The 25,974-nt window shown below is 39.8% G+C and overlaps 1 protein-coding gene across 4 annotated transcripts in view; it reads left to right on the forward strand.

Annotated features, from left to right (window-relative positions):
• Positions 1–25,974, forward strand: part of LOC129765304 (uncharacterized) — a 163,165-nt gene that overhangs the window by 43,615 nt on the left and 93,576 nt on the right. The window contains exons 1-2 of one of the 4 annotated variants that reach the window (XM_055765468.1): positions 7,817–8,497; positions 14,500–15,397. The exons of 1 other annotated variant lie outside the window; for it this stretch is intronic. In XM_055765468.1, the coding sequence (XP_055621443.1) occupies positions 15,357–15,397 (41 nt within the window). In that variant the 5' untranslated portion in view covers positions 7,817–8,497; positions 14,500–15,356. Of the gene's footprint in view, positions 1–7,816; positions 8,498–14,499; positions 15,398–25,974 lie in introns of those variants that run through there. 2 more of the 4 variants (XM_055765470.1, XM_055765469.1) reach the window with 2 other exon arrangements.

Below are 25,974 nucleotides of genomic sequence, written 5' to 3' on the forward strand. Positions count from 1 at the left end.
AATTTTGCCCCCCCCCCCCCCTTATACTCCGGTTAGACGTAGTCCCACGTCAAAAAATAAATTCCTAAATCATGTTCTACCATTTTCTGTAGATTGCATATTGATAAACATCAGTTTTGTCTTCCGAAGAACACAAATTAGCCCCACAAGACGGTATACATTTTGGCGGTTGTGAGAGAATGGGCGAATTGAGCAATGTATGTATACAATGTCCTAGTCGTCCTGGCTCTGTGTTCAGTTCTGGAGACGGGGTCTTCCGTGCTACCCCCTCTGGCAAGTACACTCTAAATACGAACATTTCATACGTTGAAAATCCTTCACATCGCAGCTTCTCCAACTCTGATAGTCTTCATCACCTGGGACGCAAACCGTTCAGTATTATGGGAGACTCTGAGCCCCCCAGCACAGTCGAGCATTTCCTGCCTGCGTTCAACAGTCGTCCCAGGCCTGTGCTTGGGTCTGGTGGAAGAGTCGCCCAGCCTGTAATATCAGGAAAGTATCCATTGTTTTCATCTTGTTCTCCACATAATGGATCTTCGCGTTACAGCGACCGTGTCCCGTGTAACTATAACACACTACTGGAAGATAACGTACTCATCTATTACCAGAATGTTGGAGGCATCAACACGTCAGTGGCTCAATACAGATTGGCTTGTTCAGACGCCTGTTAAGACATCTATGCATTCACGGAGACATGGTTAAAAAGCAGCACACTCTCTAGGCAAATATTCAGCACGGAGTTCACAGTATATCGCACTGATCGGTCACGAGACACGAGCCCCAAAAGTAATGGTGGTGGAGTTTTACTTGCCATTCGGTCAACTTTTCAATCTCGACAGCTCCATCCACCGAATTGCACTGGTGTTGAACAACTGTGGATGTCCTTCACTCTACAATCAAAATCTGTATTCATCTGTGTAGTATATCTGCTTCCCGACCGAGTAAGAGATTCTGAATTGATAAATCAACACATAAATTCTCTCTTCTGGATTGTATCGAAGATGAGTACAAACGACGACATTCTTGTTATTGGTGATTTCAATCTATCTTCACTCAAATGGTGTGTAAACGATGCCGGATACCTCTATACTCAATCCAGTTGCTCAAACATTGGACCCTTAGCGGCTGCCCTTCTGGATAGTTATAGTACTGCAGGTCTCCGTCAACTGAATAGTGTATCCAATGCGAATCATAGACTGCTCGATCTATGTTTTCTCAGTCAGGAGCTAATTTCCAACTGCTCAATTTTTGAGGCACCTGAGCCACTAGTGAAACATTGCATCCACCACCCACCTCTACAAGTATCGCTAAAATTGTGCCAGGCTTTTCCTTACCGTAACGCCACAGGAAGCATCTCATACGACTTTTGGAAAGCTGACTTCGTTAGAATGATCGCTTTTCTCGACAACATTAAATGGGATGAAGAAATGCGAGGTTGTGACGTGAATGATGCATCGAATATATTTACAAGTATAGTTGGTTACGCAATCGACCAGTTCGTACCAAAGAAAATTTCGCTCTCACTAATTCACCCTCCATGGTCCAGTCATCGTTTGAAGCGCCTAAAAACCTCTAAGCGGGCTGCTCTGAAGAAGTTTTGCAAACTGCGAACAGAAGAATCGAGAAAGAAATACATACGAATCAACAAACAGTATAAGGCGCTCAACAAACATCTCTATCGCAATCATCAGTATCGTCTTCAACATAAGCTTAGATCTAATCCCAAAAGTTTCTGGAATCACGTGAAAGATCAACGTAAGGAATCCGGCCTTCCTTCCACGATGTCCAATGGAGATCGGGAAATGTCTACCGTTGATGGAATCGCCGATTTGTTCATGGCACAGTGTTTTCGTTAGCGAAGTGGTTTCTGATGAACTCGTTTCAAATGCTGCAAGAGAAGTTCCCATGCACTTAGCCATTGAACCCCTTCTACATTTATCGATAGATGACGTCCGTAAAGCTGGTCTTCGTTTGAAAAACTCCACCTGCATTGGTCCTGATGGAATCCCCGCCTTGGTGATTAAATACTGTATAGACGTCCTGAGTACACCACTTGCAGCCATATTCAACCTCTCATTAAAATCTGGAATTTTCCCTAACGGTTGGAAGGATTCTTTCATTTTTCCTGTTTTTAAGAAAGGCGACAAGCATTCTGTTACGAACTATCGAGGCATTGCCGCTTTGTGTGCTGTGTCCAAACTTTTCGAGTTAATCGTCCTAGACTACGTTAAACACAGTTGTTCCAGTTATATAGCTGCTGAACAACATGGATTCATGAAGAAAAGATCAACATCAACAAATCTAGTGCAATACACATCATTTATAATCCGCGAGCTTGATAACGGGAAACAGGTTGATGCTGTCTATACTGACTTCTCGGCTGCGTTTGACAAAATCAACCATAAGATTGCTGTTGCCAAACTAGAGCGGCTTGGCTTCCATGGTGCTCTCCTCAACTGGCTTCGATCTTATCTCACGGGTCGTCAAATGTCCGTCAAAATAGGTGATCATGTTTCTCAATCTTTTCCTGTGTCATCTGGTGTACCACAAGGCAGCCATCTCGGTCCATTCGTATTTCTGCTGTATTTGAATGACATTCACTTCTCAATCAAATGCCAGAAGCTGTCTTAAGGCCCATTTATACGTTGCTAGTAGCTGACTTGAGAATTAGTAGCTACTGACCCGGTGAACTCGCTTGACAATTGGTTGACTCGCCTTGTCCGTTCACACAGTGTGAGATGCTGACGCGAAACTAGATACTGCAGCATTGGCTTACCAGGGATGCCAGATGATTTTTGAAATGTCCATCAAATAGTCAGAAACAGCAATCAGGTCCGAATTTGACAGATGATTGATCTGAATTCGACTTCTCTATAGGCAGTATTCGTCTCAGGTTTTCAGATGAATATATTTTATTTAGTTGCACAATTTTATAATAAAAATACTTTGTGCTGAATTTCTTCGAACTGAAGGTACTATCCGAAAAAGCAGAAAGGCGAAATGATTTGGGCCAGGAATTGAATGCAAGGAAAAGGAGCAATAAAAAAAATATGGAAGGAACTCTTTGATGATGATCCTCTGGAGTACAGAGCAGTGTTGAGAAAAACACCTGAATTAGAGGAAACACTGTTGGATTCCATTGGTCCAAAAATACAACGCCAAGATACACTCATGAGGGATGCTATACCTGCAAGAGTGAAATTAAAAAACGACATTGATGTGCCTTGCTTCTGGAATATCGTTCAGATTGTTGTCGATATTTTTTAGAATCTCGAAAGCATTCATAGCTAAGATAATTCCGGAAGTATGTGATGCTATAAATGACAACCTAAAAGATTTTTTTTAAATTTTATTTAGTTTGCCTTGCCAGCAGCTTCGTGTACCAATTTTTGAAATAAAAATGATGGTAGATTTGCAGGTGGAATAAATACGCGTCAAAATTGAAATAATGAATGAAAATGTACTTTTTAAAATCGGATGTGTATTATGTTTTTAGAACAATACTTTCTTTGCAAGTTGTGAGTAAATTTTGAATTAAAATTATGCCTGATAATGATTCTATATTAGAGATTCTCAAGAAAGCTATCTCAAAAAGAAAGCGTGCCCAGCCAGCGTGCATATCAAAATAACAACGATTTCGTTTAGAAACTATGAGGGTTTTATTTGTTTTTCCAATAATTTTCAAGTCTATAAATATCTTCGCATATTTTCAAATACCTTAAAAATAGAGACATGTCTTTACATTTGGCATCCCTGATTCGGAGGCTAAATTCTGTTTTTGACGTTTTGAGAGTTGCGAGTGCGAGTGAATTCAAAAAACTTTGAAGTAGCTCGCACGCCGGATTACACATGACACTAACTGGCATGATGTGTTCACACGGTGTGAGTAGCTGCACTGCAGTAACTGACTAGACCTACTCGTATGCTTACTCGCACCGTCTGAACCCGGCTTTAAGGCCCATTTATACGTTGCTAGTAGCTGACTTGAGAATTAGTAGCTACTGACCCGGTGAACTCGCTTGACAATTGGTTGACTCGCCTTGTCCGTTCACACAGTGTGAGATGCTGACGCGAAACTAGATACTGCAGCATTGGCTTACCAGGGATGCCAGATGATTTTTGAAATGTCCATCAAATAGTCAGAAACAGCAATCAGGTCCGAATTTGACAGATGATTGATCTGAATTCGACTTCTCTATAGGCAGTATTCGTCTCAGGTTTTCAGATGAATATATTTTATTTAGTTGCACAATTTTATAATAAAAATACTTTGTGCTGAATTTCTTCGAACTGAAGGTACTATCCGAAAAAGCAGAAAGGCGAAATGATTTGGGCCAGGAATTGAATGCAAGGAAAAGGAGCAATAAAAAAAATATGGAAGGAACTCTTTGATGATGATCCTCTGGAGTACAGAGCAGTGTTGAGAAAAACACCTGAATTAGAGGAAACACTGTTGGATTCCATTGGTCCAAAAATACAACGCCAAGATACACTCATGAGGGATGCTATACCTGCAAGAGTGAAATTAAAAAACGACATTGATGTGCCTTGCTTCTGGAATATCGTTCAGATTGTTGTCGATATTTTTTAGAATCTCGAAAGCATTCATAGCTAAGATAATTCCGGAAGTATGTGATGCTATAAATGACAACCTAAAAGATTTTTTTTTAATTTTATTTAGTTTGCCTTGCCAGCAGCTTCGTGTACCAATTTTTGAAATAAAAATGATGGTAGATTTGCAGGTGGAATAAATACGCGTCAAAATTGAAATAATGAATGAAAATGTACTTTTTAAAATCGGATGTGTATTATGTTTTTAGAACAATACTTTCTTTGCAAGTTGTGAGTAAATTTTGAATTAAAATTATGCCTGATAATGATTCTATATTAGAGATTCTCAAGAAAGCTATCTCAAAAAGAAAGCGTGCCCAGCCAGCGTGCATATCAAAATAACAACGATTTCGTTTAGAAACTATGAGGGTTTTATTTGTTTTTCCAATAATTTTCAAGTCTATAAATATCTTCGCATATTTTCAAATACCTTAAAAATAGAGACATGTCTTTACATTTGGCATCCCTGATTCGGAGGCTAAATTCTGTTTTTGACGTTTTGAGAGTTGCGAGTGCGAGTGAATTCAAAAAACTTTGAAGTAGCTCGCACGCCGGATTACACATGACACTAACTGGCATGATGTGTTCACACGGTGTGAGTAGCTGCACTGCAGTAACTGACTAGACCTACTCGTATGCTTACTCGCACCGTCTGAACCCGGCTTTAAGGCCCATTTATACGTTGCTAGTAGCTGACTTGAGAATTAGTAGCTACTGACCCGGTGAACTCGCTTGACAATTGGTTGACTCGCCTTGTCCGTTCACACAGTGTGAGATGCTGACGCGAAACTAGATACTGCAGCATTGGCTTACCAGGGATGCCAGATGATTTTTGAAATGTCCATCAAATAGTCAGAAACAGCAATCAGGTCCGAATTTGACAGATGATTGATCTGAATTCGACTTCTCTATAGGCAGTATTCGTCTGAGGTTTTCAGATGAATATATTTTATTTAGTTGCACAATTTTATAATAAAAATACTTTGTGCTGAATTTCTTCGAACTGAAGGTACTATCCGAAAAAGCAGAAAGGCGAAATGATTTGGGCCAGGAATTGAATGCAAGGAAAAGGAGCAATAAAAAAAATATGGAAGGAACTCTTTGATGATGATCCTCTGGAGTACAGAGCAGTGTTGAGAAAAACACCTGAATTAGAGGAAACACTGTTGGATTCCATTGGTCCAAAAATACAACGCCAAGATACACTCATGAGGGATGCTATACCTGCAAGAGTGAAATTAAAAAACGACATTGATGTGCCTTGCTTCTGGAATATCGTTCAGATTGTTGTCGATATTTTTTAGAATCTCGAAAGCATTCATAGCTAAGATAATTCCGGAAGTATGTGATGCTATAAATGACAACCTAAAAGATTTTTTTTAAATTTTATTTAGTTTGCCTTGCCAGCAGCTTCGTGTACCAATTTTTGAAATAAAAATGATGGTAGATTTGCAGGTGGAATAAATACGCGTCAAAATTGAAATAATGAATGAAAATGTACTTTTTAAAATCGGATGTGTATTATGTTTTTAGAACAATACTTTCTTTGCAAGTTGTGAGTAAATTTTGAATTAAAATTATGCCTGATAATGATTCTATATTAGAGATTCTCAAGAAAGCTATCTCAAAAAGAAAGCGTGCCCAGCCAGCGTGCATATCAAAATAACAACGATTTCGTTTAGAAACTATGAGGGTTTTATTTGTTTTTCCAATAATTTTCAAGTCTATAAATATCTTCGCATATTTTCAAATACCTTAAAAATAGAGACATGTCTTTACATTTGGCATCCCTGATTCGGAGGCTAAATTCTGTTTTTGACGTTTTGAGAGTTGCGAGTGCGAGTGAATTCAAAAAACTTTGAAGTAGCTCGCACGCCGGATTACACATGACACTAACTGGCATGATGTGTTCACACGGTGTGAGTAGCTGCACTGCAGTAACTGACTAGACCTACTCGTATGCTTACTCGCACCGTCTGAACCCGGCTTTATGCGGATGATTTCAAGCTGTACTTTGTCATAAACGATCGTACTGACGCAGTTTTCCTTCAACAACAGTTGGACATATTTGCTGAGTGGTGTCAAAACAATATGATACTGATGATACTGAATGCTTCGAAATGCTCTGTCATCAGTTTCTGTAGGAAGAAATCACCCATCAGCTTCACATACTCTCTTCGTGGGCAGTCACTAAACCGAGAGTCTATTGTGAAGGATTTGGGAGTAATGCTTGACTCTCATCTCACCTTTAAACAGCATGTGTCATATGTCGCCAGCAAAGCATCTTCTCTGCTTGGATTTATCTTTCGCTATGCAAAGGATTTCAGAGACATTGCATGTTTGAAAACCTTGTACTGTTCAATAGTCCGCTCAACTTTAGAATACTGTTCAGTAATTTGGGCGCCGTTCTACAATAATGCAGTCAATCGTATTGAGTCCATACAGAGAAGATTTGTACGCTTTGCTCTTCGAAAACTACCCTGGAGGGATCCCGTTAACCTGCCAAGTTACGAAAGTCGATGTAATTTGTTGAGCCTGCAACTTCTAAATGTGCGTCGAGACCTGTCTAAGGCAATGTTTATTGCTGATCTATTACGGTCAGATATAGACTGCGTTGCACTTCTCCAACAGTTAAATATACACATAAGACGAATAAATTTACGTTCCCACCCGTTTCTGAATATTCCGGCATCTCGTACAAACTATGGTGCAAATGAACCTCTGACCAGCATGTGTAAAATATTCAACAAATGTTATCATATATTTGACTTTAATCATTCTCGTGCTAGTCTTAAGTTTATGTTTTACAATATTTTATCACCATGACTATTGAATGTATAACTTGTTTGTAATAATGTAATAATGTTAGTGTTATGTATAAGATAGTTTAAGTAAGTTGTATCTGTTGGTTTGAATGTAATCTGTTGATACTTACCTTGTGCAAATAAACAAATAAACAAATAAACAACGCGTATATATACATTCTCCTTCATGCTTCACCAATTCCCCGGTGGTGAGATGACGTTGGTCGTTGGTTCCACTTTCCGTTGCGTACCTTGTCCTCTTTCTACCGGAGAGAGCATAACACATTTTCTCCTTTATGCTCTGGTGAGAAAGAGAGAGAGAGAGGAGAGAGGGAGGCCCGCAGTCGTTGTCCACATAGCGATTTCCACTGTGTACTTGTTTCGCTGAGTCGCGTCGTGGTTTTTGGCCAACTTGCATGTGCTCTGTTGTCGTCTGGTGTGGATCGGTTCATTTTTGTTGTTCGCTTTATCGTTGCGGGTGCGCTTAATGTGTATTATTTGACGGGGCATAACTGTTTACTGTCTGCCAGAGGTGAAGCGAAAAGAACTGTGCAAAATGTGGTTTGTTATTATTGGTGCTTCGACCCTTTGAGTTTTCCAGTCGCTAGATTTCTTCGTTTTGGCAGCACAACCAACGCGGCTTTAACTTCAGGATATGCTCAGGATAATAGCGGTGTCACGAAAATTTTGAACCGCCACTGTAATGTGTCCTTAATAATCAATAAATGTAAGCAATATCGTTTTTCATTCCGGTGGCAATTAGAAAGAGGGTGTACATTCAAGTGAGATAGAGATGAATGTGAAACACAAGAAGAGCAAAATCTGTTCATTGTGAAACTAATATTTATTGGAAATATCTTTTACGGTTGGATGTGTTTTAAAAGTGAGTGCTGAAGGAATCTTGATAAATTACAACATTACTAAAGTTGTCCGTACAGCTATATGCATTGAAAAAAGAAAAAAAAATATTTATGTTCATATCAGTTACATCTTACTGTGCTATCAGTGTACGAACGTGTTCGGCAAAGTCGTCGAGAAAAAAAACTCTCGGACGAACGATAAAACGTTGTAATGTGTATACGGTAAGATTCTATTTTCGGAGCATAAAACGGATGATAAAGGAAATCATTTCTAATTGAGTACAGGCAATCTTTTCCTACTGTTGTGTTGTTCTTCTATTAGTGTAAATCAATATCTGCTGAATGAATTGAATCCATGGCGCCAAGGTTGTCTCAAAAATTTATTCGATTATGAAAATCAAACATAAAATACAAACAAACAAGAAAAAAATAAAATAAAACAGAAGTATGTGTTCCATCAAATGTCAGCTGTATTTTCATTATCATTCTTTAGACGTAGGACTACGCCTTTAATGAGGGGGGGCCAAATAAAAAAAAACAGGTCACGTTTTTATGAAATAAAGTTAACGTTAATAACTATATTTGCCGTGAATGGATTTTGGTAATCTACATACCAAACGAATCAGAAATTCCTTAAGATTTGTTGACATGCTATACATTACAATCCTCTGGTGTGTAAATGGTTCAAATTGATGAAAACTAGAAGCGTTACTATTTCCCATACATTTGTTTCTCTCATTTGTGAGCTTCCCGACCCGTGCCGTCAATAACGAGCAACTTATCGACGAATAACAAAGGAGAGAGTGGAAACGATCTGGCGTAGTGGTAACATCCATACTTCTCACGCTAAGTGTCATGAGCTCAATTCTCACTGCCGACATTCTTCCAAAATGGAAATAACAGTGGCCAAAAGTGTTGAAAGTCACTATAATAGAGAAAAAACGAAGGAGAATATTGGCCTAGAGTATACATATTAGATATAAGCTTTCGGTATCGTTCTATATTCGAAGCAATGAACATCGCGTGTCTTCGTTTCGGATTAAGATTAAGTGAATGTCGTGCTGGAATGTTACCCGTCACCGTAAAGTCAACGTAAAGGATTGAAACATCGAATATTTTACCATGGAAATCGCATGGTTGCATTCACATTCACCATCAAATAGAATAGTTGACGGAACGGTTACGGTGACGTTGTTTGTGTATCAAGAATGAATCATCAATCAATTATCGTCAACCGATTCTACAAAAAAAAAACATTTTAGAGCGATCAAACCATTTTGCTATACAATCAGGTCTAAAATTTCGCAGTATACTAAAATAACATCCGAAGTAATAAACTTGTTATAAAGTGACTTGAACAAAAAAAAAACATTCTAGTCCTACGTCAACAATGCGGTCGTGTCTTGGGCACAACTTCCTATAATTTTTCAATGTCGAATTACGAATCAATTACGGCAAAACTAATGTATTTACCGGCGACTGTAGAGTTTCGAAGCTTATCTTTTTCCCCAAACATTTATTGTTGATTTATTTATCAGCTACTCACGTGAAGTAGGATTAGTGGTGACATAAAACAAGCTATCCATATCACTGTCCATCACCTGGGCGCCAATTTTGTTTGGTTAGATAACTGATGTATTATCTCTAAACTATTGTTACAGAGACGCTTTGGACTCTTCAAAGCAAACTCGTTTAATTGCTGTTAGAGTTAGTGTTTCGTTTCTTGCTGACCGGTTTCCGTTCGTGACACTCTCTGACCCGTGTTGCTCGGAACGCTCTCTAGCTGCTCACTTCTGCGCCCATCATGACATGGAAATACACATAACACCCGATCCTTAATTCATTCGTTGCTGACCACCGAGACGATCTTCTATCACGTCTACCAGGCTGGTTGCAGTCAGTGAACCATTTGGTTCGTTTTGCGAATTGGGAGATATTCATGAACCAAACAACAACGAAACTGTAAAAGTTTCAGTTTGAGTACAGCACTACTCTTCCGTCGACTAGCTTGGTTGGATCATTGCATTGGGCTCAACGTCATGGAACAGTTCGGGGTCAACGCTTCGTGACCTTCGGACTCGATCGACATGTAGGTGAGTGGTCTCGAGTTCACTATTGATTCGGCCTAGATCAGCAGGATGTTGAAGGACTCCTCGTTTGGCTTCCGAATGATGGAGAGTAAAGCCAGCGCATACTTTACAGACCGAACCATGTCTTTACAGACCTTTCCTGCAACTTGTTCCGGCTCAACCACCCAGATTGTTCCGTTGAATATTGCTTGATTTTGTTGCGAGCACCGTTCGCTTTAAAGTGCGAACATACTTACTGCATCCTATCCTTACACCAGCTTACATATCCAATTTTAAACCGCACTCGAATCTGGTTTGTCTGCTTTGCTTTCTCTGTTGAGGAGGTTGGCGCGCTGTTGTTTTTTTGCTTATCTTAGAACGAACGAAGATAAAACGGACGTTAGAATTGTGTTGTGTGTTTGTGTGTATAGAATGAGGCGGGCATCATACAAATGAGAAGGGATGTTTAGTATCTGACTTCTGCGCCGTGCTGATTTGTGGCTCACTTGTTTCTGAGTTCGGTGCACTTCGTACCAAGAGAGAATAAGTGTTTGTTATGAACGCGCGCAGATGAAAATTGAACCCATGTATGCTTGCGCTACCGCACGTACTCGTCGCTCCCACTTCCAGTTTGTTGCGGAATATACCAGTTGTTGCTTGATGAGGTGACAATGAAGGTACATTAACCATAGATAAGTGCTGCTGCAACCAGGTATCGAGGAATATCCAGGAAAGTAATAATGGATCTGAGTTGCTACATCTTCTCCATGCTTTGAGTATTTTGCGTGGAATGGAAGGGTTTCAATCCGTCTTGCATCGCCAAATGTTTTGTATTTCACCGTGGACTACGACTACAGCTGGCAATCACAAAGAGTCGAATACTATCACTCTCATGATAACCCTTAGAACTTGTTTTTTTTTGTCGGAATGACAGTAATGTCAAGCAGCGATTAGATCTTTCCCTTAGAACATAAAAATATTAGCCAAACCAGGCCAATAATTCATGGTGGGCGGCCATTTTTGCCACCTCAAAACATTTAGACGACTCCATGCTCGGAATCCTGCTCTAGAAAATACTTCCTTCACTCGGGACCTCCAACTCTCTATCTTCAATACATTTAATGCCACTCATTCACTGCAAACAGGGAGGGTGGATGGCGTATTCAACTCAAATCGTTATGCATTGATCGAAACAAATGGTAGTCAGAAGGGACAAGGTCTGTGCTATTAGGCAGAGGAACCAGAATTTTCTCTCCAATATTTTAAAAAAATGATTTTCAACTCGAACAGCAACATGAGGCTGAGCGTTGCCAGGATGGAATATCATCGATTCATGTCTTTTCGCATAATCTGGACGTTTTTCGGTAGTAAAAAGTTTTGCACAACTCGGTAGAAGTGTTCATTGATCGTTGTACCAGGTTTCTCGTACTGGATCACACTCTTTTGATCCCACCAAATACTGCGGCATTGATGTTCCTGGTTTGTCGGGCTTTACATACGATCTTTTGTGTCTTAGATTGTCGCAGTGAATCGTTTTTTCGTCCCCGGCAACGATTCAATGCAAAAATGACTTTCTTTTGTACCGTTAACGCAACATTTCAGACATACAAAATCATCGTTCAACATCTCTCGCATTCTGTTTGAATGTAACATAATTTTATTGCTTTTGAATGTATCCTGCGACTTTGAGTTGTTTTGAAATAATTTGTCGAATCACTTCCAATGATAACGCTTTTTGTCTTTAGCACTAAAATCATCTACTAAACTATCCGATGGTGCAGAGTCACCATAAATTTCCACGAGCATTTGATGCGCTTCAGCTGCACTTTTCTTCCAGTGGAAATGAAAAATCAAAACATCCCGCAAATGATGCTTATTTGCAACGAAATTCGACGTTTTCAATGCATTAAAAATTGAACTTGTTGTACAAAACCCATAGACTTGACTTGTAAACAATATACCTTTCATTCAGCAAAAACCATCTGTCGCCGTCGACTATTTATAGCACCTTGAACCTTTTGTAGAAACGAAATATATGGTAGGTAGAGAATTTGTCAACACTTGAGACAACAATTCGTAAATATAATATAACCCATTGTTGGCCAACTAACTATCACTTTGAAAGCAAACAAAAACAAATTCATGGCGATGGTAGCAGAAACTAAAATATAATTGAAGATATTCTTTTAATGCCTTTAGTTGGAAGGTGAACACAATTCGGCTAAAAAGAAACCTATAACATTCATCGACACTGAATTGTCAATGGAAAGATAAAAAGTTGTTATCGTTGATATGTAACGGCTCTTTTCCTAGTGATTTTCTTTTATCTGTTTATTATAGTGGGTCATTTTTGAGAAGATTATGAATTGAAGGTAAGGCTCTGTTGTAGAAAAGAGCAATTAAAATTAGATTTACAGAGCATTGAGCAAAACTCAGAGCTGTGATCGAATTGCGTTCAGTGTTCAGAGTTTGCTTTAGGAGATATGTTTGACCCATATTTACCCATACTATCCATGTACTTACTCATGTATTTCAGCAACTTGTTCGTTTCCTCATGATGTTTATGTCCGCAAGTTAATCATTCTCGCAAAGCATGAAATCGTTAATGATAACAGGCTTTGTACGCCACTCCGTGCGCTGCATAAGCAACCATGCGGCTGGCACTAATAAAATCAATTTTTCAATATGACAATATATAGTCAGATGAAATAAAATAAATAAATATGGAAAAAATATGGAAAATATGCAACGATAGCGCAGTAAACATTACTAAATCTTTGTGTGTGAATGAACATGTTGTTGCAGCGATTTTGTGTTTACGTCATATATAATTAAATTTTTGAAGGGGTATTTCTACAGTAGGTATGTATGTACATCAGAGAGACCGAAAATCCGCAAACAAATGTGCCTTAACATTAACTTGTATCTAGACCTTAGATTGGTACATTAATTTTGATTATGTAACTGTTACTATCCCTCATATTTTTACCATGGAACACAGGATTATCGATTTCGTAGTTCAGAAAGTCAAGTATGGAAGATGGTAAAACATATAGTTCGATCACATTTCTATGAATTTGTACATGAGAACAAACTTATTAGATGTATTGAATGGTAGATATCGGGAGAGTAAATATTGGGTTTTAGCTGTTCATGACTCCGAGGGTTGTCCGCGTAAACATGATCGTTTACGTAGGCCCACAAGTGAGAATTCAACTTATAAAAAAAGAACGCGAATCATATCAAATTCACCAGCTATCACATAACGGATAACCAATAAGCGCTGGATTACTTTTACTTACATACTCACTGGACTTTTTTGAAAAGAAAATTCGTGGACTATTTTCTTTTTATTTTTTTTTATATTTCTAAGAAGATATTTGTGGCAAGATAAATTTATAAGCACCTTGATAAGTCCAAACAAATCTAGCGAATCCGATTAATGTTGGAGTAATATTTTTCCATGGACACACTGCAATATTTCTTCCTAAACATAAACATCGGCTCTGTTAATTACAAAGCTAAAGAGTTATGAATGGATGCACTTTCTAGAAACCAGCCACCGGTTTGGCTATGCATCAACCTTATATATCCGGACGCTAAACAACTCTGGTTGGGAGTTGCGCAAAATATTGTTTGCGCCGCTGGAAGGGTTTCCTTCTCTCATTTTTTTATATTTATTATAAAAGCTACCTATAGTGAACGCAGAGAGGCTGATGAGGTTGCATGTGAGAAACGATATATAAACCCAGTTCCATTCTGCCTTTTGTAGGCTCAGCGCACCACAGACAGACTTACGATACATCCATCTTTGTCTTCGAATCAACTATTGACGCGATTGTGAAAAAGTATGAGAAGAAAAACCACAAGTACCGCAAAATGCTCCCGTTTTCCCTTTTGAGAAAACGCTGTGTTAAGTTGATAGGACAAAGCTGCAAGCAAACGATAATCTAGCACAGTTTGACAAGATTTTTAAAATAATTGATGACTGAACAAGAAAAAATAAGATACAAAAAGAAAGATACAACACAACAATCAAGACTGCCTGTATCACATGTGGATCAATGCACGTGACCTATTCAATGAGATCTGATGAGCAATCGTCTAATTTATAAGTGCATGAATAAACTTGTTTATTTTCTTTCTTATTTGCAGCAGTGGCTTGTTGGATACAGCTCGCAACGGATGCTCAGCTTGAGACGCGTATCACTTAGGGTGTCTATATATTTTACAACAGTGGCGAATGCAATTCAAAAAGTCGAGCAACAAAAAAAAAAATCTGAATGAGCACAAGAGGGAGCCAGTATTAAACTAAATTTTCTCTAATGGACTCATGAGTGGCTGAACGAATGAGCAGCAAATGCCTTCCCCTAAGATCATTTCTGGATAACTGCGCGACTTTCGCAAGAGTGTTTCCGTGACCGTTAGCGTCCGATCGTAACAGCAAAAAGATGTACTGCGAACGGTGACTAGAGTGACATTCGTTCAGCTGTTCACTTAATTATGTCTGCTGGGAAATATATACAAACACAAGCATCAACTAATGAAATTCCATGTTGCAAGTGTTTATTGTGTATACACACGCGAGTGATGGCTTGCATCGAAACCGATGCCGATCTCCTTGAATTTTCTTGAATGGATCGATTCCCTTGGTAACACATCAAATTTCAGTTGAGCGTTTGATAATATACCATCTCCTCGGCATAATAATCAATCAGTTGAAATGATAAAAGCGTGTGGCACGAGTTGGAAATTTTGTTTGAAAAATGGTTCAAGAATTTAAACAAACAAGCCGTTCATGAAGTGCCCCAAGGAAACTTAAGTAGCAGGCAGCAAACCTGTTGACCAACGGTGTCCCGTTGATTGTAGTTGAAAATGTACTCTCGAAGAAAACATCTGCCCGGTGTGAACCACTAGTTGTGAGATCGTGAAGCAGATCGCTCACATTCGTAATATCACATAAGAGTATCGCGTTAAAGTGGTATATATTAAGCAACGAAAGAACAAAAAAAATGTTGGGGGCCCTCAGACGTCGATGGAGGACTACGCGAAGGTTTGTGGTTTTACTGATACTCCAATATTTATGCTTCTTTCTCGCCGTTAGCTATTAATAAGCAATAACTTTTAATCGAATAGAAATTTTGCAATGTTGGGTTTAGTGATTCGAAGAGTTCTGGGATTTGTCTCGCTCGAATAGTTATATTTTTTCGTGAGTTAGAAATCCATTCGAATTCTCAAACGTCGGAGAGTTTAATTGCAGATCATGATTTATTGAACTTGCAAAAAACATCCATCTTAAATCAAATACAATAGCATAATACTAATTCTGAGCACTTATTTATTTACCAAACGTTTAATCATTCATTACAACCTAAAGGCAAGTACACCTTCATTCCGAACAATGCGCTGCCTGAAATGCGAAACACTTCTAGCTCATCGCCATCTTCGGGCCACCAGCGTCCGACAAACGCATCGACACAGCGGAACGATCCTGTAGCTCATCATCCTGTGCTTCCGGTTACTGACTGTGGTGATTGTGATAGTCTCTCGCCAAAGCAACACTTTCTCTCCATTTACTACCAAAATGTCAGAGGCCTTCGCACTAAAACTTCACGCTTACAGCTAGGATTGTCGAGCAGTCATTATGATGTTGTCATTCTTACTGAAACATGGCTCCGGTCCGATATATGCGACGCTGAATTATCATCCGATTATTCACTTTTTCGTTGTGACCGTAGTGAAGCTACCAGTAGCCTCACAAGAGGTGGCGGAGTGCTTGTCGCAGTGAAAGCCACACTGCACTGTACCGAGGTTTCGATACCTCATTGTAGTACGCTTGAGCAAATGGTAGTTTGTGTGAAACTATCCAACCGATATTTGTACCTCCTCGGCATTTACTTTCGACCAAACTCTGAGACGGCGTTGTATTCCAACCACACTTTCGCTGTTCAGTCCTTGACGGACCGATCTTCGGCTAACGATATCGTTTTATTGCTCGGCGATTATAATCTTCCGCATCTGCAATGGGGTTTTGATGAGGATGTCAACGGATACTTGCCTGTGAATGCTTCTAGCGATCCAGAACTCGTGCTAACTGAATCCATCTCATCCTATGGCCTCGTACAAATCAACTCTATTCCAAACATCAATGGCAGACTACTTGATTTGGTTTTTACAAACGCTCCCGATAATTTTGAAGGCCAGCCGCCGATATCACCACTTCTACCCGTTGATCCGCACCACCCACCATTCGAACTACAAATAGACATGCAGAGCTGTGTGCATATTTCAGCCACAACTGATTCCTTTGACCTGGATTTTAGACGATGTGATTTCAACTCTTTAAATAGCGTATTTTCATTGGTCGAATGGGAGGTACTTCTTCAAGATCGTACAGTTGATTCCGCCACCCATATGTTTTATGATACCCTGTTTGAGATCATACATTCGAAAGTACCCCGACGCCACCGTTCTATTAATAGGAACACCAGGAAGCCTTGGTGGACTGCAGAGTTGCGAAGGCTGCGAAACAAACTGCGTAAAGCACGCAAACGATTCTTCATCGATAAATCAAACGAAAACCGTGAATCTCTTCGCATCGTGGAAACATGCTATAAGGATCTTGTAGAGAACAGCTACAGGGCCTACCAGCAGAGACTTCAATCTGATATGAAACGGAACCCTACGGCGTTCTGGAAATTCGTTAGAGAGCAAAGAGCGAGTAATCGAGTACCACAAGTTGTCGAATACGGTAACACAACAGCAAACCTACCTGATGAAGTTGCTGATCTTTTTCGACGATTCTTCCAAAGCGTGTTCAAGACTGAGCTGCCTCAACCAGGATCTGGATGTTTTCGCAACCTACCGTCGCATCATATCCACCTACCATTCTTCAATTTTACCCACGAGGAAGTTTTAAGATCATTGCAAAAACTAGACGCGACGAAAGGAACTGGAGTGGACGACTTAGCACCTATCCTGTTGAAGAACTGCGCTCCATCATTGGCCTTTCCTCTGACAATACTCTTTAACAAGTCGCTCGAGGAAAGAACATTCCCTAGCCTATGGAAAACTGCGAAGATGATTCCTATCTACAAATCAGGCAGCTTGCGGCGCGTTGAAAATTACCGTGGAATATCCATCCTTTGTTGCCTAGGGAAGCTACTCGAATCACTGATCCACACAGTGCTACTGTCTGCAGCGAAATCGATGATATCTGAGTTCCAGCATGGATTTGTACCCCATCGTTCCACAACGTCCAATTTATTATGCTACACCAACGTGCTCTTTCGTGAAGTTGAACACAGAAATCAAGTGGACTCTGTTTATATTGATTTCTCGAAGGCTTTCGATACTGTTCCGCATATTCTTACAGTGAGAAAAATGAAGCACATGGGTTTTCCTGATTGGATATCCGATTGGTTGATGTCTTACCTGACCGGTAGGAAAGCTTTTGTTGAGGTGAACTCAGCACGATCCACAACATTCGATATAGCGTCCGGAGTCCCCCAAGGAAGTGTACTAGGGCCATTGATATTTGTAATCTTCATTAATGACTTGTGCCTACGAATATCTTCTGGAAAACTATTGTTTGCCGACGACCTTAAAATTTTCCGAGTCATCAAATCAGCTGCGGACTGCTGCAGCTTGCAGGCCGATATCGATTCTCTAGCGCAGTGGTGCAAAGACAACGGCATGCGTGTGAACACAAGTAAGTGCAAGGTGATCACCTTTAGTCGTTGCTACGAGCCGATAGACTACCGATACAAGATCGACACTCTTTTCTTGGATCGTGTACATTCTATCCGTGACTTGGGTGTTATCATGGACTCAAAGCTACGTTTCCACGATCACATCTCAGCTATCACCTCCAAAGCATTCTCTATCCTGGGATTTATACGTCGGAATGCGTCACAGTTCACCGACGTATATGCACTAAAAGCTTTGTACTGTAGTTTAGTGAGGAGCAACTTAGAGTACGCTGCACCGGTCTGGGCCCCATACCACGTTTCCGAGATTGTACGTATCGAGCGTGTACAGAAATGTTTCATTCGATTTGCATTGCGACATCTCCCGTGGAATGATCCCGTCCATCTTCCCCATTATTCGGAACGTTGTCGTCTAATCGACTTGGAATTGCTCACGGCAAGGCGACTGAAGATGCAACGACTGATTGTATTCGACATCCTCAGTGAAAACATCGAGTGTGCCGATCTTCTTCTGCATATTCCAATAAACGTTCCTCAACGTCAGCTGCGTTTCTCCGCATTAATTGCTGTTCCCGGACATAGAACATGCTATGGCTACAATAATCCATTCAGTTCCTGCCTTCGAGCCTTCAACAATGTCTGCCAAATTTTTGATTTCAACATGACCAAAGATTATTTTAAAGCTAGGATTAAGAATATATCATAAGTATAACCAGTCTGTACGATACTCTCGAAGACGATGAATAAATAAAAAATAAAAATAACCTCACAACTCCTCATCGAATTAGACTAACTTCTTACTAGAAAAATATCTTCTTATGTTATTATGTTGATGTCCATGGGCAATAAAATTTTTTGTATCATAACCACCGTTATTCCACTCTTCTTATCACCAAAAACCGCCTAAAGGTAACCATTTCAATCTACATTTGGCAACGCAGAAAAACCAACAATATGTGTGTGTCCAAGAAATCTCCAAAAAACCTCCAAAGAAATGTTGGCCGCTCGCTGGCAGGACCAGTACTAGTTAATAGAACTTGAAAATTCTGCTTTTACGCTTAGATTGTGTGAGTAAATTGCCATCGGGCGGAGCCTAAATTGCAATATTTCCTCTCATTTTCAAACTTCTTCAAAATATGTCGTATTGTCCTGCCTATGAAATGCTTCTTTAAATTGAAAATTGGGAAAGCCAATCTCATGAGTTTGTATTAGGGACGTCGTGTTTGGTGACAAGAAGACTTATTTCACATTGAAGTGATCGTTTATGGGATGTCCGGGGCATTATCGACAAGCAGATGAGCATGAAAGTAAAATTTTTTCTCTTCAACATAGGCCTTGATCCATGGGAATGACATCCCATGGATCCATGCCTTTACCACTCTCTTCCTCGTTGAATACTTGATGAGAATAGTACTCCCTTTTCTAGATTATCTCAGCGGTTTCGCCTGCTGAACTCATAAAGCTTCAGAGAACATCGCTTCAAAAATCCGAAAAACCACTCTCGAAAAGAGGGCTTTTTAACAAAGGCTGGATCAAAAAATAGATGTAATGCCTTTTCCCTGATGATAGAAAAATAAAATAGAAAGAATAAAGGGGATAACGAAAAGAGAATATTTGCGACGTAAACTCTACCCTTACACAGTAAGTACGCTGTCGATAGCATATAAATACATATTGCATCTCCTCTGAGGAAAATGATCAACAGAGTTTCGTTTGGTGATCTCGGAAGCAGACTCGCTGTGCTGACGAGCGTCGAAAATTTTCAGTCTCTCACTGTACCCAAAACAGCGAACATCGCTTATTCTCCTTTGTTTTGGATCAACTTCATTTCCCTTCGAGCAGTGGACGCAAGTGAATATTTCACTCGCTGGGCATCTGGGCATGTTTTTCGCCTCATCATGTGGGGAAAAATCAAGCTGGGCCAGCATCGTTGGCTCGGAAGGAAAAAAATCTTCTGCTGGAATGCTTTGTGTGATTCAGTTTCGCGTTCCAGTCGTAAAACTGTCACCAAGTCACATAATCCACGAAGGATTATGTCTACGCAATACAACTGAAATTACACCTCATTAAGCATTCGTCTTTTTTCGAGGCTAACAATAGTAACAAAAGATTTTATTTTGAGAAGATTGCAAAATGATTATAAATGTGTGTCTCTGATTTAAAAAAGTTACCCCATAAAAATGTTTACCACCTCGAAAAAACACCCTATGCCAAATATCAGCTCAATGACACTAGATCTCGACGTTTCATGCAATTTTTGCAATGCAATTTTTTGCATCAAATTTTTTTTCGATTTTCAAAAAACTCAAACTTTGACCGATTTGCGCCACTCTCCCGTAAGTCCGATTGAGCTGGAATTTTGCACAGGGTGTTTTGTCGAGGTGGTGAACATTTTTTATATGGTTACTTTTTGTAATCTGAGGGTCAATTGTTTCCCATACATTCATTGGCACCCTAGTGTATATTAAGTCGCTTCAAGCCACCAGTGTTTAAGTTTGTGTGTTGCTTGTTTTCCTTGCGCGAAACTTTGAATTTGTTTGAATGCTGTATGTGTAATTAGCACTCATTCGCTACTTTTAGTTGCCATTTGTATTTGCCCTTGTGTGCATCGGTCCCGTTTCGATGCAACAATCTCCTAGCTTAGCTAACGGTATTGATGTTTCATTTTGATCGTTTCACAGATATGTTTATAAATAATATCCTAAATGATATCAAGCATCAATCACGTGTAAAAAGATCTCAGTGTACTCTGAGTTTGCCGGTTAGTTTGGTGATTTCTTCATGTTTTACACCAATATTGCATCGATCTGAACAAGTGGTGATCAAGAGGTGCTATGTCTAGTTAGTACGTACGTTGGGCGAGGAAGTCTCTTTGCCGGTTTGTCCGGCTTTAGTTTATTCACCCATCACGGCGGTTATCGTGTCCGTTTGAGTGGTTGTGTCGCCAAACTTCATTCGATCCCCGTATGTTCTTTGGAGAGGGTGGGTCCCCACAGACAGCAGGCATCACAGCAAAGTCTTTTGTCAGTTGGGTCTTCTTCCTCCTCTCTTCAAGTGATTCATGTTTGGTGTTGTGGATAACGTCCGGTTGTACATGATGTTGTCCTTTATAGTCTTCAGAATGCAACTCGGTGCTGATGCGCAACAAGATTTTTGTACCCAGTTGAGCTCTCACTCCTTGTGCACACATGCGCTCTGGCGAATGAGCACGCTCCGAAATACAGATGAAACGTTTGATTGTCAGCGCCGTTCTTACGCCCAGTTTTAAGCTGAGTTTTACGCTGAAATTTGCGCCGTATTTCTATACTGCGCGCTTGAATCTGGATTGCTCTCTCTGTTGAGGTATTTTTCTTTACACAAGCGTATACGGTTCAAATGGGGGCCCGCTGTTGTTTTTATGCTTTGCTTAGAACGAACTATGACAGAGCGGGCGCTAGAATTTTATGTGCATGTGTGTGTGTGTATAGAATGAGACGCATATCACACAAGTGAGAAGAAATGTTTAGTATCTGAGTTCTGCGCCGGGTACATTTTGCGCTGTCGTGCTTATAAATTTTGTGCTCTTCGCACCAAGAGAGAATACAAGTTTTTTTTGAGCGCGCGCTGATGAAAATTAAACTCAAGCGCTGCGCTGCGTTTGTTTTCTGAAGACTGGTCCTTTAAGTACAAAATCAACACATCAATTGTGGAGGTATCATTACATAGTGCATCTCTGATACTCCCTCGTATCGCGTATAGTGTCCTTGGACCTTCGTCTTGTGGATAGTGGCATAAAACATGTTCCACTGACTGGAGACTGCGGCACAATTCGCATTGGATTCGAATGATGTCTCTGTTTCAACCTATGCTGTAGGCAAACGCAGTATACCCGGTTCTCAATCTGGAGTTTACCTTTTAGTCAAGGTGTTCCCAGAGATCCACCCACTTATAAGTAGTCGCTTTAATTTTGCGTAGGAAGAATTTCTGGGTTCCACGTCGAACATCATCTTGCCATTTTTGGACTAATCTTTGCTCGATTAGTTTGGACACTCACCCATTCAAGTCAAAAGCCGGAACTATTTTTGTGAAATGTGTTCTTCGTCGGCTTCGTCGTTGTATGTAGGAACGAATTTGTCCTGCTAGGTCTGGATTCCTAATAGCATGAATAGGAGAGGTGGGAGTTCGCTTTGGCTTTGCAGACGTTCAGCCTTCTATTCCGGTTGGAATTGTCGGCCGGCAAGACTTCAGAGTAGGAAGATGCGACGACAGCAATCATTCTTAACTCTACCGTAGTGCTGGCTGAAGAAAAGCATCCGGTCTATGGTGACTTCAAGGATTCGAATTGTTTTCCGTCTTGGGATGACTATGGATCTAAATCGGGATGTCATTGACTTTGTGACTTGTGTTACCCGCTTTAAGAAGGTGACAGTTGGCGTATTTAGGATGGCCGGCTTGAGTAAGCTTCCGTTTAACAAGTTTGACGAATGTGCCCACTATCATTAGCATCACGCCGTCTGAGTATACAAAGATGCGAATGCTCTTTAGTAGGGTCTCGATATTTGAAGCTTACCACGGCTAACACGGAGCTGTGGGGAACTTCTGTTACTTCGGCGAATTCCTTCGATTTTCGGTTTCCAATTATTATCCGGAAACAAAGGATGCCCAGGAAACTCATCACAGAGGAAAGTGTGTGTCGGTGTCCAAGCGCGGTTACATGATTTGGCAACGTCTAGCGCTGCTAGCTCGGTATGAAATTTTCCGTTTTTGCCTCGTTCAGAGTATGGCCCAAGGTGGCCAAGTATATGTTGGTTCCGCAGCCCGAACGAAACACATATTATCGAAAGCCTACCAGGCCTTCGAGGTACGGCGGCACAATTTTGTTTGGTTTCTTAATCGGGACGATCAGGTTGCTGGACCTTTACCTATAGAAATCGCGCTCAGTTCAGATACGATCATAAATCTCAATGAGCGGATAACCTTTCTCGTCCGATCCCGCTGATCTACCCTTGGCGAAGTTCAGTGTCAGGTTAAGTTCGCGAATGTCGATTGGTTGGTTGAGGTACGGGCTGCGGTATATGTCTGGCTATTGTATCTCTTTGTCGAATCTGTCTCAATGGCATTTCTTCTGGTAATGTTTTGGAGGGTAACCATCCAACTTTGATAGCGAATTGGTTTCCTAGGGCGTCTTGAATTAGAATTATGCCTGATAATAATTTGTATTATATAGATAAGATTTGGTGGAAATATTACGTAGTTTATAGAAACATGATAAAGTAAAGGACAGGACTAGGTGTCTCATGGGGGTAGTACACTATGGAAACTATGGAAACTTGAAGAAATAAAAAAAAATCTGGCCTAAAATGTTCCCTGGGATGTCTAATTTACTGCAGGTTTTGTACCAGGTTCGGCCAATGCTCCGTTCCAACGTTACAAGCTAATTAGTGGACTTAAGATTTTGCGTAAGAAGCGCGGATCCAAAATTTAAAACGCGTTTTTCTCGAAACTAAGCTTTGCAAACTTGTGGAAGTTCGTCTCCGGAACAGTCCATCTGATTTTGATGAAACATCTTTTCTCATATTCTCCATCAAATTTCCTGTCATCGTAGGATGTTTTTGATATATTGAAAAATAAAATTTTGGTATATGTTTTTGTCTCGATTTTTGAGGCAAAACGCAATTTTTTTTACAAAAAATTTCGCCATTTTGTCAAAAATCAATATTTTGAAAAAAATTCTATGTATGATGACCGGAAATATATCCAAGATTACGTAAAAAAAATTATTGGCTGAAATCGGTTCTCTAGAAAAACTTGTAGAACTCCCAAGGATTCAATAAACCGGTTGCGACTATTCAGGGGACAGTCCAATTGGCACCAATTCATTTTTTGTTTGTTAAGTAATATATACCTAATAAAACTGTGATATCAGATTAATCATAGTAATTTATTTTCTCATTAAAAAAAATCGCGAAAATCACATACTTTTTATGATGTTCATAGTGTACTACCCCCTTAAGTATTCAAATAACATCAAGCAATAACTTTCATTCTAATTTACTTCTGACTTCGCATCTGCTGTTGAGATAAAGTTAATTGATTTACACCATTATATGCCTCGACTGATTTACTAGATCTTTCCATGGAAGATGGCAATACGATAGAATTTCTGTTAAATATATCCAATTTTGCAATTTACAACAGTTCCCGAACTGATAGTACAAATAAGCAGGATAATGCTTTCGAGCAGGTAGGATCGCGAAACTCATTGGAGATTTTTGACTCTATAACTTTCACTTCCCGCGTGCTCGTTAACATATAAAATGCCTTCGTTTAAATCATATTGCTTCTAAGTGGTTGAAACGCACGGGACAGTGATGTGATTCAATCAAATCATTGACTTATCCACGGCTCGCATATGGGCGAACTGAATGGCACTCTCCAATATAACATAATTTAGTTGCATTTGTGTCATAGTTAGGTGAGCAGTGCAATGAACTGATATTGCATGCAGTAGCCACGATTGTCCACTTGATCGAATTATTGGTATCATAAAACATATGCATGTACCGGTTGGGTAAGATAACAGTAAGAGTGATCACAATAATTGATCACGATTAAAAAAATTGTTGACAAATAATGTTTGGCGTTCCATGTTAAAACTGACTTCAAATACGGCCATAGGATGTTATGTGACTCCCAAATCTCCCAAATCTCAATGAGAATGACGCAAACGTTACTTTCATGATTTTGTTGATAAATACATTGTTTCGGGGCCGTTACTTGATTGGCGGTAGGAAACAAACAGAACAAGAAAAGATTTTCTCCAATCCATAGATATAATCGAGAATTATGGAATTGTTCAGTGATATGTTTGTCAAATAAAAATAAAACATTGAACCTGATTGGCCTGAGATATGTACTACCTAAAACAGATCCGTGCGTTAAAAACAAAGCAAGAAAAGTTCCGTTCACTAATTCTTCTTACGTTCGGAAACATTCGCTTCACGAAACGCTTAAGATTCGTGATCAACTGACATCCTGAGAAAGATGAACTGCGCTATCGAATCTGTCAACATGCGGTAAAGATGAGCGTCCGGCGTGCGCACGTTTCAAAATATTTCATGCGGAATGTAAAGTCCCCATTCCCAAAGAGATGAATGACTTCTTCCTGTACATACCGTTAGTATTCGTGCAATTTCAGGGATGCCCAAAAGTTAATTTGCGTTTGCCGTTTCTTCGTATCATTTTTTTTGTTTGCCATCCCTGAACACTAACCACAGCATCATTTATAATGGGTATTATAAGATGAGTCATGAGCGATCATCACGAGCAGTAATAACATATTTATAACTTTATTCAAATTATACTGTTCTGTCCAAGTCAATCACGCCACTGGACTCAGAACTAAACACGTTGAAGTGTGCAGTGTGCGTAACTCATGTTATATGTATACGCTGATAGATATGGACACATGGTTGTACCGTGAATTGAGTTGAAGAAAATAAATTATCACAAATCCACACTCATAAGCTGTCTGAGCTATGTGACACGTGAAGGAACTTATTTACCAACGTTCCCGTTCATTCTCCCAACTTGTTTGACTTTTTTTTATTTAGGTGTTGTACATCTGTTTCAACATTGTGAACACCTTGCTACACTGCAAACGACATAAATGGAAAAAGTGACCAACGTTTATGTCGTTACGACTATTCAAAGTATTGTCTTCGAGGTTGTTTATTCAAATTCTTAGCATAATATGAAGCTTTGAATCTCTGCAATGTAACAGGATCAATTCAAACAAATTAAGCGCAACTTCCGTCACAAAGCAAGCGTCTTCATCCTGAAACGGATGAAACGGTGAAACTACTTTTGGAATCTGAGTTTTTGATAGTTTTTTTTCTCTTTACTACAATAGATAACAAACTGTTTCCAACGACATTTCTAG

This window comes from Toxorhynchites rutilus, chromosome 2, assembly GCF_029784135.1.
Source record: "Toxorhynchites rutilus septentrionalis strain SRP chromosome 2, ASM2978413v1, whole genome shotgun sequence".
NCBI lineage: Eukaryota > Metazoa > Arthropoda > Insecta > Diptera > Culicidae > Toxorhynchites > Toxorhynchites rutilus.